Source organism: Gadus morhua, chromosome 3 (genome assembly GCF_902167405.1).
Source record: "Gadus morhua chromosome 3, gadMor3.0, whole genome shotgun sequence".
NCBI lineage: Eukaryota > Metazoa > Chordata > Actinopteri > Gadiformes > Gadidae > Gadus > Gadus morhua.
In genome coordinates this window covers 15,528,173-15,548,913 of record NC_044050.1, presented here as the reverse complement: position 1 = coordinate 15,548,913, position 20,741 = coordinate 15,528,173, and the positions used below count along the sequence as shown (strand labels likewise).

General features: G+C 45.9%; 2 protein-coding genes across 2 annotated transcripts; one reads left to right on the top strand and one right to left on the bottom strand.

The window, feature by feature from the left end:
• Positions 1-465: 465 nt before the first annotated feature.
• foxe1 (forkhead box E1) lies at positions 466-3,496 on the top strand. Its single transcript, XM_030352272.1, has 2 exons — positions 466-1,722; positions 1,901-3,496. Exon 2 carries the CDS (start codon positions 1,917-1,919, stop codon positions 3,030-3,032), a length of 1,116 nt encoding a protein of 371 aa, XP_030208132.1. The 5' UTR covers positions 466-1,722; positions 1,901-1,916; the 3' UTR covers positions 3,033-3,496.
• Positions 3,497-4,659: 1,163 nt separating this feature from the next.
• spag5 (sperm associated antigen 5) lies at positions 4,660-20,674 on the bottom strand. Its single transcript, XM_030352257.1, has 24 exons — positions 20,602-20,674; positions 18,063-18,132; positions 17,841-17,969; positions 15,827-17,724; positions 15,141-15,333; positions 14,670-14,786; positions 14,274-14,366; positions 13,663-13,797; positions 12,917-13,036; positions 12,725-12,817; positions 12,224-12,358; positions 11,493-11,586; positions 11,022-11,169; positions 10,535-10,585; positions 10,199-10,373; positions 9,721-9,854; positions 9,326-9,494; positions 8,234-8,384; positions 7,727-7,967; positions 7,377-7,509; positions 5,523-5,651; positions 5,249-5,323; positions 5,052-5,132; positions 4,660-4,955 (listed from the first exon to the last, which is right to left on the bottom strand). The coding sequence occupies exons 2-24, from the start codon at positions 18,087-18,089 to the stop codon at positions 4,884-4,886; spliced, it is 4,593 nt and encodes a 1,530-aa protein (XP_030208117.1). The 5' UTR covers positions 18,090-18,132; positions 20,602-20,674; the 3' UTR covers positions 4,660-4,883.
• Positions 20,675-20,741: the final 67 nt, after the last annotated feature.

Genomic DNA, 20,741 nt, shown 5'->3' with positions numbered 1-20,741 from the left:
GAATAAAACTAGGGTTTAAGTGTCGGGATAGGGTTGGAGTTTTTGGTAAGGCCTCAAGTTAGCGAAGGCCCAGGGTATTGGTTTGGGGGTCAAGGTTAGGGGTTAGGAACTTCCAAAGGCTCACATTGAACCTTCAAGATCGATGAGATATGTAAACTGAACGCGGACTTGTTCTTGGAAACACATGCATTAAATAAACCCTCACACAAGGCTAGCTCCACTCTTGGTTCACCCAGGGGAGAATTCCAGAGCTTTGTGGAAACACGGGGAGATCCAGGGGGAAGGGCGGGGCGGGCTCCACCCCGGTGCTGACAGCGGTCATTGGCGAGGCCCTCGGAGGGACCCAGCCCTGCTCCAAACATCCCCGCGCGAGTGAAGCTTTCATCGGGGTTGTTGTCTGAGGGACCAAACCCCCGTCTGTGCGGCTCCCTCCCTCCCTCAGCTTGCATTAACTCTGACACCCGGCGGAGTGTTGAGCGCTGTAAGCATGCCGGCCATGTTCAGCTCTCTCTGTCTGTTTGTTTAAGAGCTCAGGATGGTTGGAGTCCGGGTCTCTCCTGGAGGTTAACAGAGAGCCGGTGCTTCCTGCTGAAGGCCTCTTCAGAGAGGGTAAGAGAGTCCTTCAGCATTTGCAGCACGTGTTGGTTTGGGTCAAAGCCTAATGTCTGCCTTTAGGTTTGAAGCCTACTGCAAGAATGGAAGATGTTGCATTTAAGTATGAACTGTTAGTTTGAATTTTTAAGCATTAACTACAACTTTCATAATAAATGAGCAACATTACTTAGAAAATATACAAACATAAATAGATTTAGGCAAAACAATGTCAGAAAAATAAATAAATTGACCACTAAGAATGTAATGTATCTGGCGGCGTGGAGAGATGATAATGATGATGACCAACGCTTTGCATAACGATAGTCTTTGTCTGGATATTTACATTGGCTACTGCAGCTGGCTGGGCCATCTACTGGTGCAAAACAAACAAGGAAAAAAAGGAACAATAACAATATCTAGGTTACATTACCGCTAAAGAGGTCTTTTAGTGTTAAACAACAAAACAGCAAGGCCCATTTTGGAGGTTTTTAAATAAACTGAGGTCTGCTTAAGAAGAGGATTTGAATAGTAACATAAAGTTGTGTGTCTTTTGGAGTTTGACCAAAACAAGATTGCATGACCAAGGCTTAATTATATAATCCTGACCTAAAAACAAAAAAGCACGAGTATGTTTTAGGTAAAATACATAATTCCTTTTCAAACCATTGCGAGGTAGGAGTGTTTAGTACCTGTACTTAGATAATTACATTGCATAAATATTATGCATACACAGTATATGCACGCAAAATTGACAGAGAGAAGGAACACGTTCCATCACATAATAAAGAGTACTTTCTGAACGTCAATAGATAGAATCCATAGGTTCAATAGATCCTTATGAGCGCAGGTATGTGAGGAGCAAGTGATGCGTTCAGGTGGAGGTGTGGCCCCTCAGCAGCACTCAGCCAACGACTGAGTCTTCAGGTTACCAGAGGAGGCTCGCACTCGCAACAAAAACCCTGGCCGAGGAACATTGAGTCACCTCGACTCCTCTCACACACACACACACACACACAAACTCCCAAACACACACACACTCACACGCAGACCTACTCAAGGAATAATCCGTCCGTCGCTTGGGAAAGACGACCGACTCGGGCTGATTTCTTATCTCGTGCTCGAGGACAGGTGAGTTATTTGCAAAGTGAACAAACAACAAATATTGTGTGTACAACTTCTGGTCTCTGTAACAAAAAATTGTCATTTAAATATTTAGCTAAGAAAGGTTGGAGGGGAGAGCGGCTGTTTCCTCTGATGACTTTATCCACTATAAAGCCAACCTTCTGTTGTTGTTTTCCTCCTGAAGGCGTCGAGGACCCTCCATGACCATGCCCATGGTGGTGAAGCTCGAGAAGGAGTCTCCCAGGGAGATCTCCCAGCCCCCGGACGGCGGCGCCGACCAGGGCGAGGACCAGCCCAGGGGGGGCCGGCGGAGGAAGAGGCCCCTGCAGCGCGGGAAGCCCCCCTACAGCTACATCGCCCTCATCTCCATGGCGATCGCCAACTCGCCCGACCGGAAGCTCACTTTAGGCGGCATCTACAAGTTCATCACGGAGCGCTTCCCGTTCTACAAGGACAACTCCAAGAAGTGGCAGAACTCCATCCGCCACAACCTGACGCTCAACGACTGCTTCATCAAGATCCCGCGGGAGCCCGGCCGGCCTGGCAAGGGCAACTACTGGGCGCTGGACCCCAACGCCGAGGACATGTTCGAGAGCGGCAGCTTCCTGCGCCGCCGCAAGAGGTTCAAGCGCTGCGACTTCACCACCTACTCGCCGTACGTCCACGAGACGGCGTCCGTCTTCCCGCCGGTGCAGATCGCCCGCTCGGCCGCGTACGGGAACGGCCTCTACCCCAACATGGCAGTCAGCCCCACCTACGGCCAGCAACTGCCCTCCGCCTACTACCCCTCCCCGTCGCCCCCCGGGTTCGGCCCGGCTCAGGCCCGCATGTTCAGCATCAACACCCTGATCGGACCGGAGGTCATGCAGCAGCAGCAGCAGCAGCAGCAGCAGCAGCAACAGCAGCAGGCTGTCCGGGGCGGGTACAGCCCCGAGGGGCCCCAGAACTTGACGTCGGGCCCCTGCGGCACCGGGATGCCCGGCTTCCAGGGCCAAACCTGCGGAGGGGTTGCGCCGTCATCCCGGGGGTCCGCCCACGTAGGGTTCCCCTACTCCGGGCCGCACGGCCCCCCCAGCCACCACCACCACCACCACCACCCCCACGGGGCCCAGAGCTCGTACGGACAGGGGCACGGACAGGGGTACGGGATGGTGGGGCGGTCGATGGACTCGATGGATCATTACGGCAGGGTGTCCCCGGTACACCTGGGCTCCTTCTCCCAGTACAACGGGGCCCAGGGACCCATGGCTAACACCGGGGGCTACCTAAGACACACGTACCCGGGGAACATGGAAAGGTTTGTGTCGGCTATTTGAGACTTTGGGCCCCCAAACAATGGGAAAGACTTTAATGGAGATAGATGTTATTATCAAGGACTTAAAACCTTAGAAAAAAAAGAATGTGACATTTCGGGACTGTAACTGTAGTTGTGTTTTGTTATTTTGTGTCTTCAGACCAAGTTGATAAATAGAAAAAATAATGACACGTTAAAATAGGCCTATTTTTTACGATATTTGTATGAGAGCCACTTTAAAATTGGCCTTCAGAGGGACTAGGAGGAATTAAAGCACTGTCGAAGGAGAGGTCCAATAGGCCTTTAGTTGAGTGGAATTCGATTTTTAATAGTTTTATTGAAGTGAAATATGGTAGTATAAATTATGCTTACCACTTTTCAATAAAAAGTTGCTTTGACCAAGGTTAGCGATAGCCCTACGTGTGCATGTATTTGGTCGGCAGATTGCTGTATATAAATGCGGAATTAAACTATTTTTGCTTCGAATTTTGCCTACCTTTTAACTCAAAAACGCACCGGCTATATGCTCCCACTTGAAAATATTTCGTAAAGCACAAATAAATATAATGCAACTTTATTTTCGTTATTTTATGTTTTTATTTGTATTGCGTTCATTTTAACTCGGATCGTTTTGTCTAAATTACTTTTTGAAATTTGCAGTAGGCACAATGATTAACGGAGGAAGAGAACTTCGGAAATATTAGGACTTTGGGCTTTGTTTTACTTATGTTTGCGCTCTCTCCGTTTCTGCTCCGGCGCATTTCAAGAGTCTCCTGAAACCACGCTGACGTCAGTCACTGGCCGGCTCCATATCCCGGCTAGACATCTCCACAGCACTCACGAGCTGCTCCTGTATAGCCACCGCGCAAACCCACCAACCAACAAAACCTGTTCACTTGCAACTATTACAATTGATGTGCATGTAGTAGGCATTTTATCATTCTAAATATTTTAACGATGCGTTTGAGAATGAGTAGGCTAATGTTAAGTTTTTGTCTGTGATAGAATCACACCGCTCGCAGCGCTTTTAATTGTAGTTTGTAGGCTACTCTAGTTTATCCTTCAAACGGAGACCAGTTTATCGTGATTTTATATAATTTGTTTCCATGACGTCCGTAATGTTCAGAAAAGGAGCTTTGATCAAACAAATGGCAGGACCAGGTGGGTCTTCAGGAAATAGATTAACCAAGGGCCTACCGTACCGTGCGGTCTAAAGAAAAGAACACGAGTAGGCTACAGGGAGGGTCCCAAATAACGAAAAATATCACTTACAAATTTGGAAGAAAGGATAATAAATGTAGAAAGGTTGATTAGGTTTATTGTGACAACTTCATGGTCAATGTCAAAGTGGTGGGGCTTTAAGACAAACATTTATATAAAAAAAAGTTTTGGAATAAAATAAGGCCTAATAAGTGCCTGTATTTCGTTTATTTTTTATTAAGACAATTCCTGCAATCACTTATAGAAATGATTACGATTATGTAGGGCTGAAACTGCTTTTAACTAATTGTATTTTTTCTTTTTAAGACCACAAATTATTAGTATTTTAATAAAATATTTAGCTTACACATTGTATACTTTTTCTCTACTTAGGGTATGGCACATATTTAAATGTATTCATGAAAAATAAACCTTAATAACCCTCATGGCGAAGTTGATAACAATTTATTAAACTTGTACAAAAAGTTTGGAAAGCCATACTCCAACACGAAAGATGCACATAAACATCAAACATAAACATGTTATTTTTTAGAAAAAGGAAAAGAACAGGTTAAAAAATTTGAATTTTAATACAAAACAGAACAATACCAACAGGTCTGAAAAAGAAAGGAAAGGGCTACAGAAGCGAACAAAATACAATAAATATTACAAATCAACTGATTAAATCCTGAAGCTTTCGGAGCTCCTCATAGTTCTGCACCACATCTGGGATGGACTTCAAGGTCTGTGTGGAGACAAAGGAGGACAGGCCTCCGTTAGCATGGGACGATTCATGATCATGTGATGATGACTCTACATCTATATGAATAAGTGCAGGTACCTTTCGAGCCGTTTCCACCATGTTGTCCAGCATTCCTAGTTCTTCCTCCATCTTTTGCTCATTTTTTAGGTAGACCATTTTCTAGGGGAAATTAAAAACACGAAAAACACAATGAAGCTATAACAATACACCTTAAGGAAAGGCCCGTCTTGCTGGAAGGCGATTCAGACCATCTGGTAAACAGCGCGTGGCCTTACGTGTCTTTTCGCCTTCTCCAGGAGCTTGGTCCTGGCCTGCTCAGACTGCATCAGACCCCCCTTCAGCCTCTCCACCTGGGGGTCACATGTAGAGGAGAAGATTAGATTAAAGAAGAGCGTAGACCAATTTCTTGTGAATATTAACATCAACTTGTATTCCCATTCAACCTCGACTTTCAAAAGAAATCCCAGTGATCTGAACGTCATGGTTTGGTTTTTCTAAATAAAGCCTGTATCTGTCGACCACCGATATAATCATGGGTGGAGACGGTACCTCCTGGAGGAGCTGGATCTTCTGCTCCATGAAGTGTGGCGTGCCGTCAGATCCGGAGCCCCCTTTCCGCAGCTCGTCCCTCAGGGCCCACGACTCCACCTGCGACTGCTGCAGCATGTGACGTAACTCCTGTCAGCGGAGAAAGGGAGACGGAAGAGATGATGGCTTGATGACAGTTCCACAAAAGAGTGTCAAGTATTGTAGTGGCGATTTGTCCTCAATAAAACAATAACTCGAAAATTAAGAAATCAAACAAAGCAACGTAATCAAAATAGCCACTGAGGCACCAGGGGGACGAATCTTCAGAGTCAACTGTCCAATCGTGAATTTGGGTTTCTGAAGGTTTATTTTCCGATCTTCCAAGCAAACAAAACAAATGTGCAACAGTGCACACTGGCCGCCTCATCTCCTTTGTCTCTCTCGTACAGCTGGTAAAAAACCATGACCCTTCCCAGTGCCTGTCTTACCTATGCCCGTCTACCTCTATATAGGCTAGTAATAATTTCAAAACAAAAGCATAAATAAACTCAAATTAACTTTAATTTATAATACAAATGCAACGTAAAATAATCGTATTATTTTATATTAAGCAAACAAACAAAATAAATATTTTACAATTAAATCTTACGACTGCATAGCTCCAAGAAGTATACATCTCTTTTAAGAAGTATTCTCTTCCACACCCGGGTTATTATCCTGTAGCTGGTGAAATGCCGCCTCCTACTGGCATGGTGTCGCATTGCACATACTAATTCCATCTCCACCTTGCATATATTTTGCAAACCCGTGCAAATCGTGGAAGCCCCAAAAGCGGACCATTTGTTTAATTAAACCATGTACGTTTTGATCTAAGGGAATAGCGGAGTCCCTGTTTAATGGTCTATGACCCCGTTGCCCTCATCTCATATAGTACACACACACACACACACACACACACACACACACACACACACACACACACACACACACACACACACACACACACACACACACACACACACACACACACACACACACACACACACACACCTTACTGTACAGTGTTTACTGTCCAAAAATAACTCATTAAAACCACCTTTCCTAGCAGGCCATGTCTTCCACTATGCTCACAAACAGTTGGCAAAGCCACCATCACCTAAAATGCTGGGCCCCCTGGTGTCCAAGCATCAGTGACCGGTCAAAGAAAGCCTGTTGGCACTGCCATGAAGCCGTCCACCCTGGCTAGGTGGGGCTTCAGAAAGGCTACCAGAGTTTGATAGCAATAACTCCCTCCTCATCCCTGGTCCCCCGTCAATGGAGCCAGAACACATGCGGCTAATGATAATACCAGGAACTCAAATATCATGGGTATCAAAATAATATGGTACAGTGGTAAGGTAAGGCCCGGGAGGCAGACATTGTAGTGGATGGATAGCTGGTTTTATTAATGTGCTAGACTTTGGATAGAAGCCTGTTCCTTTTTAGATACAGGTCATTAAGGGGTTAGGGCATCTTTCTCATGGATGCCTACAGTTGTAATGCAGACATAGGTGGTCAAACATAGAACCCAAAATGACTATTCTGCCCCTATGCTGTATATCATGTATTATATTTGGTGTTATAGTGATACAAATTACAATGTGGGCTTCTAAAGGACACTGGGGTTTAAGAGCTTTTGTGCTATTGATTTGCAGTACTTTTGTGACTTGTTTGTGTTACCAGTTGGTGTTACAGCCTTGTCACTTGTTTGCGTCACTTGTTTCCCTGTGTTACCTGTTTGTGTCTCTTACAAGGTTCTCGGCCTTGTATATCGAGAGTCTCTCGGGCCTCGTTGACCCTATCAAACAGGTTCATCAGTACTAGTTCTACCTGTACCTGAGTTTCGTGCTGCTGAGCCAGTTGGCCCTTCTCCACCTGACCACTGAGACGGCTCAGCTGATTGGTCAGCTGCACCACCTCGTCACGGTGTTTGCTGGCTGCAGCTTGCTGCTCCCTCTGCAGGTCACAGCTGGAACAACAGACGTGGCATCAAATAGACCCAGCAGGGCAGCAAGATAAAGACAAACAACGCCTTATGAAACCAAGGCCACATTTTGCTTCAATCGTGCAGCACGATCGTTTTCTTTTTTTGGAGCTTCTAGCTTTGATTGCATGGTTCGATTCAATTCTCACTCGTACTTCTCGATGTAGACTTCAAGTGAGTGAAAGAGGAGAGGAGGACCTACATGGTGGAGTGCATCTCCTCCAGCTGATCGTCTTTACGCTGCCGTGTGGTGGCCAGGGTGGAGGCCAGCTCAGTGACTGTGCTGGACAGCTCCAGCAGCAGCTCAGGCAAGCCGAAGCTCCCCAGCTCCGTCTCCTCCTCCTCCACCTCCAACCTCTGGATCTTCTTGGGCGTGACGGCGGGCGTGATGCGTGTGAAGGCGCTGGTTTTGCTGAGCAACCCTTCGAACTCAGGCTGATTGTCTGAAGAGGAGAAGGAGAGACGGATTACTCTATATTTCATGCTTCAATTCAATGGGCAATATCCCTGCATTTGAACCAGTTTATGGGATTTATGTGACGTAGATCTTATGTTTACATGCCTACATCTCTACTTGTCAACATTTTAAATTCTATGGCCTTACCATACTTTTTGTGTTCGTTTTTCAAACAAAACACATCATAGCAGTCAATATAATTGTCCCGACACACATTCAATGTGACCACAGCGCCCCCGAGCGCCCCCAGACCTCGTTCCTCCTCCTCCTCCTCCTCCTTCTCCTTCTCCTTCTCCTTCTCCTTCTCAGCGCCCAGTGCCACCATGATGCGGTCTATGAAGGTGCTCCTGCCTGGTCCCGGGGTCGTGGCTCGGGAAGCTGCCTCCGCACCGGGCTCGGAGTTCTGCGAGACAGAGGCATACCCTCAAGGTGAACGCTTATATTGGGCAATGTGGTGAACGCTTTTCTCCATAGAACCTATAACCCTCCCAACTCCTCCCCGAGGTCCACCACCTGGACCTGGGTGACCGTGCTGCTGCTGCTGCAGCCGTCCCCCTCCTCTGGCGCGCTCGCCTGAAGACCCCCTCTGCCAAGCAAACACCCTTTTCAGCCTCACAAAAGGCCCTGGAACCCCACCGATTCCGTTGCGCTTACATCCCCCCCACTCTCCTATCTCTCTCTTTTAAATTGCTTTGCTTGGTTGTGTCTTTGTTCCATGTAAAGCATCTTTAGTTATAATTCCTTACGCGTTTGATCGAGAAAAGGGACTTTGATTGTACCGTCTGTTGCATTACCCACCCCCATTATCTGAATAGTGCAGTGTTCCGATATCCATTCTTCCATGAGTACACTTAAACGAAGTACACTATCCGCACTCACTAAGTGCTAATTTTCAGTTGTCAGTGTTGTTCCAAATCGAATTCTCTGTGGTGCACTAACAGGAAATTACGATCACGACTGCCGCCGCGGCTCCTCCCCCGCAATAAAGATCCCGCTTTGAACGGTGAACTCTTTGCTCCTAGCAGCTCTAAAAACTACAAAATGACTCTATTAATGCAGGCGTGGAAAATGCGCAGACTTCGGCTCAGCCTGGCTCCGCCCTCTTCCGCTACGTAGCTAAGATGGCTGCCGTTGAGTACGAAAAGTATACATCACCACACACTTTGCGATTTGACCGTTTTGAGCACACCATCCGGGTCCTTTCAGTACACTTATTTTCGCCCGATCTGAATCGGAACGCCCTACGTACTCAAACTTAGGCTAGTAAGTACGGATAGTATGGATATTGGAACACGGCACCGGTATCAGCGAGCAGTGCTTGGGACTGTATGGTGGTGGTGTTACCTGCTCTCCCAGAGCCACGTGGAGGCTGTGGGTCAGGCCCTTCAGCGTGTGGAGCTGCACAGTGAGGGAGGTGACCCCCTGGACCAGCTGCTCTCCCAGGCTCTGCTGCGCGTGGGAGGCCCTGGACCTCGTGGCCTCTAGGTCGGCCTCGACCGAGGCCTTCTCCAGCCTGTACCAGACACACACACAAAGTGGTTATCGACCAAAATGGTCCCTGCAGACTCATTTTTGGCATTCATACGTTAGTATTGGTACCAGGTGAGCACACAAGGCACTGATTGGAGCTAGATACCAGAATCATTTAAAGAAGGCATGTTGCTGTCTCTGCAGTTAGATCGATTGTACTTTAGTTGCTCCCCCGAACCCAAAATGTTACTGAAGGAAGTGAAGCTTACTGAAGTCGACTGACGGCCCCTTTCAGGTCCTCACACTGGTTGTTCCTCTCCCGGAGGCCTTGCAGGCTGGCTTGGTACAGCTCTTCGATCTCCACAGTCTGCTCCCGTACCGCCTCGTTCTCCATCTGCAGAAACTGAGAAGCACCACACACCATCCGAGTCTTGAGTGTGTACATCTTGTTAAACGTTAAAACATGACAAGGACTCATCTACAAACACTTGGAAGTGAAACATTTCAAACCCACGGAATGCTTTTACATCACATTTCTTGCATGCAACTAATAATAAAGTCACATGCATAATAATGAAGATATAACCTAAAAAGTGCAAAAATTACTTAAAATAATTGTTTGCCAAAACGTCTGTATCACGGCAATGCCGGAATATAACGTCTATTAATATGTCCATTTTGGAGTTAACGTATAGAGAACCCAGGTGGAGCCAATGTGTGTCTGACCCAGAGCTCCAGGGGCCTCACCTCGTTCATCTCCCTGGCGGAGGAGAGCTGGGTGCAGGTGTCCTCCAGCAGCTGGAGCTGCTGGGCCTGGGCCTGGCAGTGGGCCTGCAGCAGCCCCAGCTGCTGCTCGCTGTGGGCCAGGGCCCGGCTCAGCTCACCAACCCGCTGCTCCGACGGGCCGAGCAGCGCCTCCAGCCTGGGAGAGGAAACACACAAACATAACGTCGGCCCACCATCTATGAGAACATTTAGGGTTTTTTCGGCAGACACCTTGGCAAATGAAGGCATTTGGGACCATCTGGAATAAGGGTAGAGACAGGTAGGCCAGACAGGTCAGAGGCCGTTGGTATTACTTACTGGTCTGCCTGGTCTACGGCCTGCTGCTGGTCTTTCCTGGACTGCTGTAACCTAAGAAGCAGTAAAATAAAATGTAACTCCTTATCCTTCAGCAGTTAATGTTCGGGTTAGTAGTACAACATTATTCTCTAGTCATACTCTAGTCCATTTGACCATTTAGCCATTCAGCAGACAACACATCATGAATGAGCAGGCGTTGCGTATTAGACATTGTAGACTTGTATACACATCAGATGCAGCAACATACCAGTGCTAATGTAAATCAGTAATACATTTAAGGCTGTAAGCATTCCACTATTTCACGACCCTATCTTAGAGTGAACCTTTACTAGCCATTGAATAATGCATAACGCCTTCAAAACTAGCCCTTAAACTAGTCAAACTTATTCTCTGTTGTGTGTATTGACGTTGGCCGACCTGTCCAATCAGACGAGGGCTTGCTGTAAGGTCAGGATAAAGATCAGGTGCTATTGGTGGTGGATCTTACATGGCGCTCTCCGAGATGAGGGACTGCTCCAGAAAGGTGTAGGAGGCCAGGGTGGAGGAGATGGTGGCAGAGAGCTCTGACACCTTCCTTTCCAGCAAGGCGCGCTCCTCCTCCCCCTCACTCAGCTTCTGCCGCAGCACACCCAGCTCTGGGAGGCACACAGACACACCTTCAAAGAGGGCTCCCTCTCAGCACCAGGTGTGATGTGGATCAAATATAACAACAAAAAAACCTATAGTAACGTCATAGGTGGGAGTGTCCGATGATTTGTACACTTGGAGCTAATACCATCATTATTTTCATGCTAAATGTTTTTGCTTCAATATAGATGATATGTTGTTCTCAACCTTACCATTAGCTTCCATTTGACCTAATCAAAATTGTATCTGTCCACAGCCCTAGCTAACGTTCAATGATATAGTGTCAAATACTGTATGGGGTCCCTAACTGGGTTTAGAGCTCAGACCTCACCTGAGTTCATTATGGTGGCCTGGATTTTCAGATCTCCAATCTGCTGGTCGGCATCTTCGAGATCCAAATGAGCTTGCTGCAGCGCTTCCTGAATCTGTCGAGAGCAACAACCCAATACTAAACATGGGCCCTGGGTCTGCTGAGACCAACAACCCATTATTTAACCCAGGGCCCTGGATCTGCTGAGACCAACAACCCATAACTTAACCCAGGGCCCTGGATCTGTTGAGAGCATCAACCCATAACTTAACCCAGGGCCCTGGATCTGTTGAGAGCATCAACCCATAACTTAACCCAGGGCCCTGGATCTGTTGAGACCAACCACCCATAACTTAACACAGGGCCTTGGATCTGTTGAGACCAACCACCCATAACTTAACACAGGGACTTGGATCTGTTGAGACCAACCACCCATAACTTAACACAGGGCCTTGGATCTGTTGAGAACAACCACCCATAACTTAACCCAGGGACTTGGATCTGTTGAGACCAACCACCCATAACTTAACCCAGGGACTTGGATCTGTTGAGACCAACCACCCATAACTTAACCCAGGGACTTGGATCTGTTGAGACAAACCACCCATAACTTAACACAGGGCCTTGGATCTGTTGAGACCAACCACCCATAACTTAACTCAAGGCCTTGGATCTGTTCAGAGCAACATCCCATTACTTGACCCATGAACAAGAAACAAGGCAGTGGAGGTGGGCCTGACAAAGGCCTGTACCTGCTGCATCTTCTCCAGGGCCTGGTCTCTGTCCAACAGGTGCTGGTTCCGGTCGCTCAGCGCGTCCACTGCCTTCTCATTCAGCTTCAAGAGCATAGGAACCGTCTTCTTCAGAAGGCTGTGCACTCTGGCCAACTGCAAGACAAGGGGATGATTCTGACCAGGGTATATCCGGTATTAAAAGGCTTTAGTCAAATTAGATATTGCTGCCGTATTCAAAGCGAGTCGACCATTGAGAAGACGCTTCTATCCGCTGTGACTTACAGTGGATATATTTACATACATGGCATACAAATTCAGTACTCAAAAAGTAGACGACTTGTAATGAATAGCAAGCTTCACGACGTCATGCAACTTCAAACCCTGCTCCCTTCATCCGAGGAAGGTTTCAGTCCCAACAGTTCTCATTTTATTATGAAGCACTTTTCAAGATCAGGCCAAGTGTTTTCCAGAAAGCTAGTAAAACCAAGGAGGTATTTATTGGACACTCTCCCACCCTACCTCCTCCGCCAGGCTGGCCTGCTCCTTCGTTGTCCTCGAGAGCAGACCGGAGGCGCTGCTGAGGGTCTCCACGTAGGCGTGGTTTAAGGCCACCTGCAAACAGCCACAAACAGATTGAGTCAGGTATGATGGTGAAAGAGTAACGGCACGATGAATGCCTGTACCCGTGTCTGCAGGTGTGCATGCGTCTACCTGTTCTGGGTAGGTCTTTTTTAGGGCCTCCATGAGCTCTTGGTGACAGCCCACACTCTGTTTCATCTCAGATATCTGCTGAGCACAGTGAGCCCGCAACTGCTCCGTCACACTGAAGGCCTGGAAACGTACCAAGAAGATGGAATCAGGCTTACAGGAAGAATATCAAAACATAAAGATGTAGCCAGGTTTATAAGATGAATATCAAGACAAAAGGGTGTAATCAGGCTTAGAAGATGAAAATCAAGACATAAAGATGTATCCAGGCTTAGAAGATATACATAAAGAGGTAAAGAAGGCAGAAACCTTTCCGAAAGCCGCACACTTGGGGTCTGCATTCAGACATTTTGTTTAATTTGGATATTCTAAGCCACACAAGTTGTTCTAGATTGATCAGTTGGTACGGTCAATGCCAATAGATACACCACCCCAAACACCATGTTAGCGTCATCAGTTTGTCCTTAAAGGTGAACCGTCAAGCTCACGATTCTCTAATAAGACAAAATATTGCTTTATACATAATGCATGTTTTACAAATAGTCTGCAACGTTGACTCCATTTTCACTGAAAAAGTACAAAGACCACTGATGTCCAATTAAGTGAATACAAATCCCGGACCAATGACAACGGTCCAACTCTTTTTATATCTGCAAGCAAAGATCTATCTGAATACCAAAAGAAGAGCTGGCAGAGTCCTGGAGCCCTGACGTAACTTTAATAATAGGGACAAGAAAAGCGTTTCTTACGGCTTCCTTGTGGCTGAGGGCCTCGTCCATCTGTCTCCTCATGTCCTCCCTCTCCTGCAGGGCATCTCGTACCTTCTGCGCCAGTCTGGACTGGCTGTCCATGAACCTCCCACACAGACCCTTCATCTGCCCATACTGGAGGGGAGGGAATTAAAGAGTTTAATATGAGAGATTTACGCATTTGATACGTGTTTGTTTGGGGTTGAGTGTCTGAGGATTAATTTTTGAAGAATCTTTAAGAAAGAATATAAGCCAGGAAGCGTAATCTTAGTGAAAGACATTAAGGGTACCGTCCTACAGAGGAGGCTACAGTGTATTCATCTATAGTGGATTCACATCATATAAAAACAATCCTGCTATAAGAAAAACAATAGTTAAAAATAATGGCGAACACCGACAGACAGGTAAAACCTGAACCAGAAAGTTACGAATTCTAGGTTAAACCACACACAAAATCAAACACTACCGTAATATCAAATTACATTTCTTGTATAAATATTGCATCGGCAACCAATAACACGTTGTTATATCGTTTTGTGCGCCCCTGCTCATTCATGCACCATGTGATACGATGCAGGGGAGAGTAGGGGAGAGCCGGAGGGGGGGCCTACCTGGGCTAGGAGACCACAGCGGTCCTCCCTGACAGCCTGCTCCATCTGCCTCATGGTAGAGATGGCCGTGTCCGTGTCTGCACTCAGCGTACCCTGTCGGAGGACAATGAACCACTTAGAGAGGGCAGCTCAAACCAGACCAGACGTGGAGGTGGGTTACGGGGTGGGTGTGAACATTTGAAAATATTGAAAAAGACGTTTCATCAAAATTAACGTTTAGAAAGATCCAAGTTGAAAAAATATATCATTTATAAAAAAAAAAAACTCAACAATTTTGGTGCAAGTATCTTTTATGTCTCCAAGAAGGATGTCAGAGAGAACAGAACAGGGCTACAATACTTTTAAGAATGAAGACAATACAAGATAGAATAATATAGTCATTTCAATGGGCGTTACCGCGGTGATCTTGGTCTCCTCCACTGCTTGGATCAGACTCTGGAGAGAACTCTGGTCCATCTCCAGCTCCTGGATTCGACCCAGAGCGGTCATGTAGAGGTCTCTGTACGTTGAGGTCTAGCAGAAAAAAAAACATGTTTAAATAAAGTACACTACTTTACTATTTAGCAGACACTTCATTTACAGTGACTAGGGGTGCTCTGGGATGCCTAGAGTTAGACTGTAGACATTGGGTTGGAACCTAGGAACCTGAACCACCACATGATGCTTCCTCCAGTCTTAAATAAGTAAATTTAGAAGGAGACCTTCCATTGCGAATATACAAGCAGGATATATGGCAGCAACCTCAGAATACATAATCTTGCTCCTCCATGGAAGGTCAAGGTCAAGCCCCTGCTCTTTGCTTGTACCTCCTTTAGCCGTACCCCTACTTCCTAAATTTCCCGTGTGCGGAGGTATATCTGGTCTTACCTGGTTGAGTTCAGTGTGGTCCGTCTGCACCAGTACGTCCCTGAGCTGGGATGGTGGAGGGCCAGCAGGGGTGCTCTTCTGTCCCCTGGACGCGTCCAGTTGCTGCAACAGGACCTCCACATTGATCATGTGGGACCTCAGCCTCTGCTCTAGCTCCTGCTTGGGCAGACCCTCCAGACTGCCTGGGGGCACACTGGGACAGGCGGAGAGAGGAGGCATTGTAAGCTATGGGGAACCCCCGAGGTTAGCTCCACGATTTCACCTCTTGGAAATGATTGATGTCGTCTACTAATCCCCTTTGAAGAATTGTGCTTTTTAACATAGAACCCCTTTTTCTAGGACAGATTTATTTTTGACATTGAACGTTCGTATTCAGGTACAACGTACAATGCTTGTCTAGAAAGTGCAAAATATTTTTTCTGGCCTTTTGGAATGAACACACATTTGATCGACAACGGTTTACAGCCAACATGTCATTAAGGAGCAGGTTTGGCTCAATGTGATAAACTTGCTCGCAACGATGATTGACTATTGACTCGGAGATCCAACCTAGAAGCTTTCACTAAGAGTGAAACACCCTAGCAACCACCATCAACTGCCCACATGCGTGCATGAAGTAATGGTAATACGGTCATTATGTATTAAAGCTGACGAAAAAACGGAAGAACCTTGGGGTAATAACTCACTTCCACAGAAGAGGGTCAGTAGCGGTGCAGCCGTCCGCCACAGAGATCTCCCTCTTCCTCACAAACTGTCCAGACGTGTTGAAGCAGCAGTCGACCCACTTCACGGGAGAGGTTCCCACGCAGATGCTGTGGGACTTAACCGCTGGTGGAGCGATGGCGGCCAGGGCAAAAGGAGCAGGCCCTGTGGGCATCTTCTCCGAAGTCAAGAAAAGGTATTCAGCCACCTGGCGGAGCCGCTGCTTTTGGAACCCGTCGAGGATCAGGGGGGGGTCCGGGAGACCCCTCAACTCCTGGGACGCGGGCCCTGCCGACGCCGCCACCACGCTGCCTCTGGCCGGCGGTAATTGCTCTGGCACCTCCCTGTGCCGGCTGACACGGGGAGTGGCGAGGTACCTGGTGCGTAGGGCGGTGGAGTTGAAGAGGGGCCGGGATATGGGGCTCTCTAAGGGCCCCATGAGGGGCACCGCGTAGGGCATCTTCTCAACCAGACTCTCCCTATCCAGGACAGAAATTTCCGCCAGAAAATCAGAGCAGTATCCGGCAGCAATCACTTCAACGGGGGACAAGACAGTCTGGGAAACATCTTGCAGTTTCTGGATGTTAGCAACAGTTATTACAGCATCATTCGCAGGTGCGGCTTCAATGGATTCATCCCTTTTCAAAGCACAGGGTTGTTTATGCTGGGAGTCTGGATCGTGACTCTCTACAATGCTAACGGCTCTAATGTCGTTATAGGAGGTCGGGCTAAACTCTGCAGGATCTTCCGACAGAGGCAAAGGCTTCTCCAACAGGATGAAGGCGTCTGTAGAGTTGACATCAGCGGCTGTATCTCTTAGGGATTCAAATGGCCCAGTGGATTTGCCACCATCAGTTACACTGTCATGCTCGTCCAGCTGAGGAGCTTCAGCGCTGCTGGAAAGAGGCTCCTGGGGTGCTTTAAGGTCACTGCTTGGACTTGGAATGTTGAGAAAGTCATTATTAAAATAGCAGTGCTCTAAATGGCCCTTAAATGGATCAATGATTTGATTGGCTGCCAATTCGCTTTGGTTTATTATGCTTTCATCTTTGGCCAAATAATTGCTGATGCCGAGCTGAACCGAAGGTACTGGAATTGTCTGCTCTGCAACTGTAGTGGTGTCTGAAAGCTCGACCTCTCCTCCGGTGCAGACAAAAGATCTCAATGTGATATCCGTAGGTCCATCTCTAAGTTTAGGGCTTTGTTCGATAGAGCAAGAAAATCTACATTCTTTGCTACTGTACGGATGATCGGTGTGATCTTGATCTCCAGAGTCCTCTCCCACACTGCTCATAATGAACTCATCCCCGGGATGCTGGTATTCAAGCTCTTCCTTGGGTAAAGGGATTGTCATATTCAACGGATGTGCGGTGGCATCCAGAATCTCCACTTCACCCCCATCACAGATAAAGGACTTATAAGTGATATCACATTCAGCTTCTCTGCACCCATTAACCAGAGTGGGTTCTTGCTGGGCATTCATGTTTTTGGATGCCTCGCTTGGGATTGAGTTTGAAAGTTCAGTCAGTGAATCGACCTGTTCCTCAAGTACAGCGTGTTTCATCACCACACCATTGCCCTCCTCTTGGTTAACGTAGGCATGGTCAATATGTTTGCTCTCCGATTCATTGATTATTATACTTTCAGAGATGGTCAGATCCCTGTGTATCCAACTTTTAGAAGGCTGGTGTGTTGGTAGAACAATGCTATCTTCTGCTGCATCCGAGTAATCCAAAATCTCAATATCACCGTCCATACAGGCGAACGATTTGAAGGTTATGTCGCCACTGCAGGCAGTAGAGGCATCAAGTATGGAACACCCATCTACAAGATTGAAGGACCTGATGCTTTTTTTATTGCCTTGTTGGTTTGGGTCATCCATCTGTTGATTAGAATGAGTGGTGGGTTAAAAACAGCTAAAAAAACAGTTAAAATAGCTAGATAAACTTGAAAGACTGTTATTAAAGAAACATGCAGTATAGTGGTATGTAGACTAACCGTGGTATCAGAAACATCAACAGTGGCTGGTAATCTGGAATGGGGTTTAGACGATGGAGTTGATTGCATTTGTTGAAGGTCATTCTCCAGACTTCTTAAAGGAGCACGCACCCCCGGTCTGAGGGGTTTCTAATGAGAGGAAATATAAACACAAAATCACTTTAAATACATACCAACGTTAAAGTAGACACACCAATGTGAAGACCAAGAGATAATCCTCACCAACTCCACCCCGCTTGATTCTGACATTCTAACGAGGGTTGAATCTTTTGATGGTTGAGCGAATCTGGCTCTGCGTCGACAAAAAAGAAAAACAGTTACATTAGGCAAGGCAACTTTATTTATCTAGCACTTGTCATACACAAGGCAGACTCAAAGTGCTTCACATAAACATTGTCGTACAATAAAATTAATTTAAAAAGTATTAATAGAAAATAAAACATGCAAAAAAATTGTAAAATAGATAGAAAATAAAGGCAAAGTTAAGAAAGCATTTTAGAAAGTGCAATGTGTATAAGATTTAGCAGAAAACTAAAGCAAACACAAAAGTCTTCAGTCTTGTTTTAAAAGTGGTAAGTGTTGGGGCAAGTCTTAAATCCTCAGGGAGTATATTCCAGTTATTTGTTGCATAGTAACTAAATTCTGCTTTCCCATGTTTCGTGTTTACTCTGGGGATAATTAACAGATTGGTCTCAGAAGATCTTAGTGGTCTAGAAGGCTTATGTAGTGGAATCATATCAGTTAAATATTTTGGCCCTAAACCATGTAGGGATTTATAGGTCAGCAACATGATTTTAAAATCAATTCCTGACCTACAGGAAGCCAATGTAACGATTTAAGAATTGGTGTAATATGTTCAAATGTTTTGGTCTTTGTTAAAACTCTAGCAGCAGCATTCTGAACAAGCTGAAGCTTCCTCAGAGTTTGTTTTGGGAGACCTGTAAGGAGACCATTGCAGTAATCAAGCTTACTAGTGATAAAGGCATGAAAGGATTTTTGTAAGTCTTCGGTTGACATGAGCCCTCTAAGTCTTGCTACATTTTTAAAGGTGATAATATGCAGATTTTGTAATTTATTTGATGTGACTGTCGAAATGTTAATCCGATTCCATGATAGGCCTAGATTTCTGGCTTTGATTGAGGTTTTCAGGGACAGAGTGAAGGTGTTGGGTTACTTTAAGCCTTTCCGTTTTAGTGCCAAATACAATTATCTCGGTTTTGTCCTCATTTAGTTGAAGGAAATTTCGGCACATCCAGTCTTTGACTTGCTCGATGCACTGGCACAGCGGATCTATGAGACGATAGTCATTTGGTGATAGCGAAACATAGATTTGCGTGTCATCGGCATAGCAATGATGGTGAATATTGTTATTTTGCATGATTTGCCCTAGTGGGAGCATGTAGAGGTTGAATAAAGAGGGTTCCATGATCGAAACTTGTGGGACTACTCCACATGTCACGTTGGTTGATTCCAATACAAAGTCGCCAATGGAAACAAAGTAGTTCCTATTTTGTAGGTAGGACCTAAACCAATTAAGACTGTGCCTGAAAGCCCCGAACAGTTTTCTAACCTGTCCAAAAGTATTGTATGGTCTGCACTACAGTGTCGAATGCAGCACTGAGGTCTAGTAGCATTAGTATTGAGGTTTTGCCAGAGTCTGTGTTAAGACGGATGTCGCTTACAACTTTAATAAGGGCAGTCTCGGGGCTGTGTAGGGGTCGAAACCCTGATTGGAAGGTGTCATAGAAACCAGTTGATGCCAGGAGGTGATTGTTGATGGAGGACAACTTTCTCAATGATTTGACTTATGAAGGGTAGATTTGATATTGTTCTGTGGTTGTTAATAATAGAGGCATCTAGGCTCCGCTTTTTAAAAAGGGGTTTAATAACTGCAATTTAAGGCTTTTGGGAAATTGCCTGATAGGAGTTGTTAACTATTTGCAATATGTCTATTGCTAGGGAGTCAAAAACATTCTTAAAGAGGTTGGTAGGTACAGTATCAAGGCAACGGGTGGATGGCTTTAGTTTTGTCAATGTTTCCACAAGAGTTCTAGAGTCTATGACATTAAAGCATGTCATCATTGCCACGTTACTTTTGCCTGAACAGGGTTGTAGTCCCAACATTTTTGTTTGAAGTTGAGATATTAATGGCGTGTCTGATGCCTTCAATTTTATCGGTATAAAATGCTGCAAACTCATTGCATTTCTGCGTGGAATGGAGATCAGTCTTACTGTCTACGGGTGAACCCTTTTTTGTCTCAGTAATACTCAGGACTACTATCATTACCTAAGCTTAAAGCTACACTTAAAAATAGCATTTCCCTGTAAAAACAGAAAGAACATACACTCTGAATGATGTAGTTATCCAATAACTCTTTGCTAGTTAACTTACGAAACTAGTTACACGATAAGCAAGCAGCCATCAAACTGTCAACATGCTGCTTACGATTGTTGACTCTATAATAATGCGTCTTGCTATCTACAATAAAGCAGCACACTTAAACGTTTAGCTACCCCAGTGGCAGAAGTTAATTCACAAGCATCAACCTTATGATAGGCGTGTTATTAGATATCCAGTTGAATTATTTGACGTTCCATGACATGTTTAAGACAAGCCATAAGCAAAGTACAATGCGCCACTCATTTCGGTTCATCGACTCCGGTAGAATAACGAGAGTTATTTTCTGAAATAGATGGAAGAAAAATAATGTCCAACCATCACCAATATTTCAAACAAGACAAGTAGAACATGTAAACAAACCTTTCGTAGTACTCCCGTCAACTACAACCGCTCTGGATTTCAATTCGAAAAGACGTGGAAGCGTCGCTATTGGTCCACCAAGCTATACGTCATCCAGATATCTGCTTCCGGTTGGCGTAGACGTACCGCCCTCCTGTGGT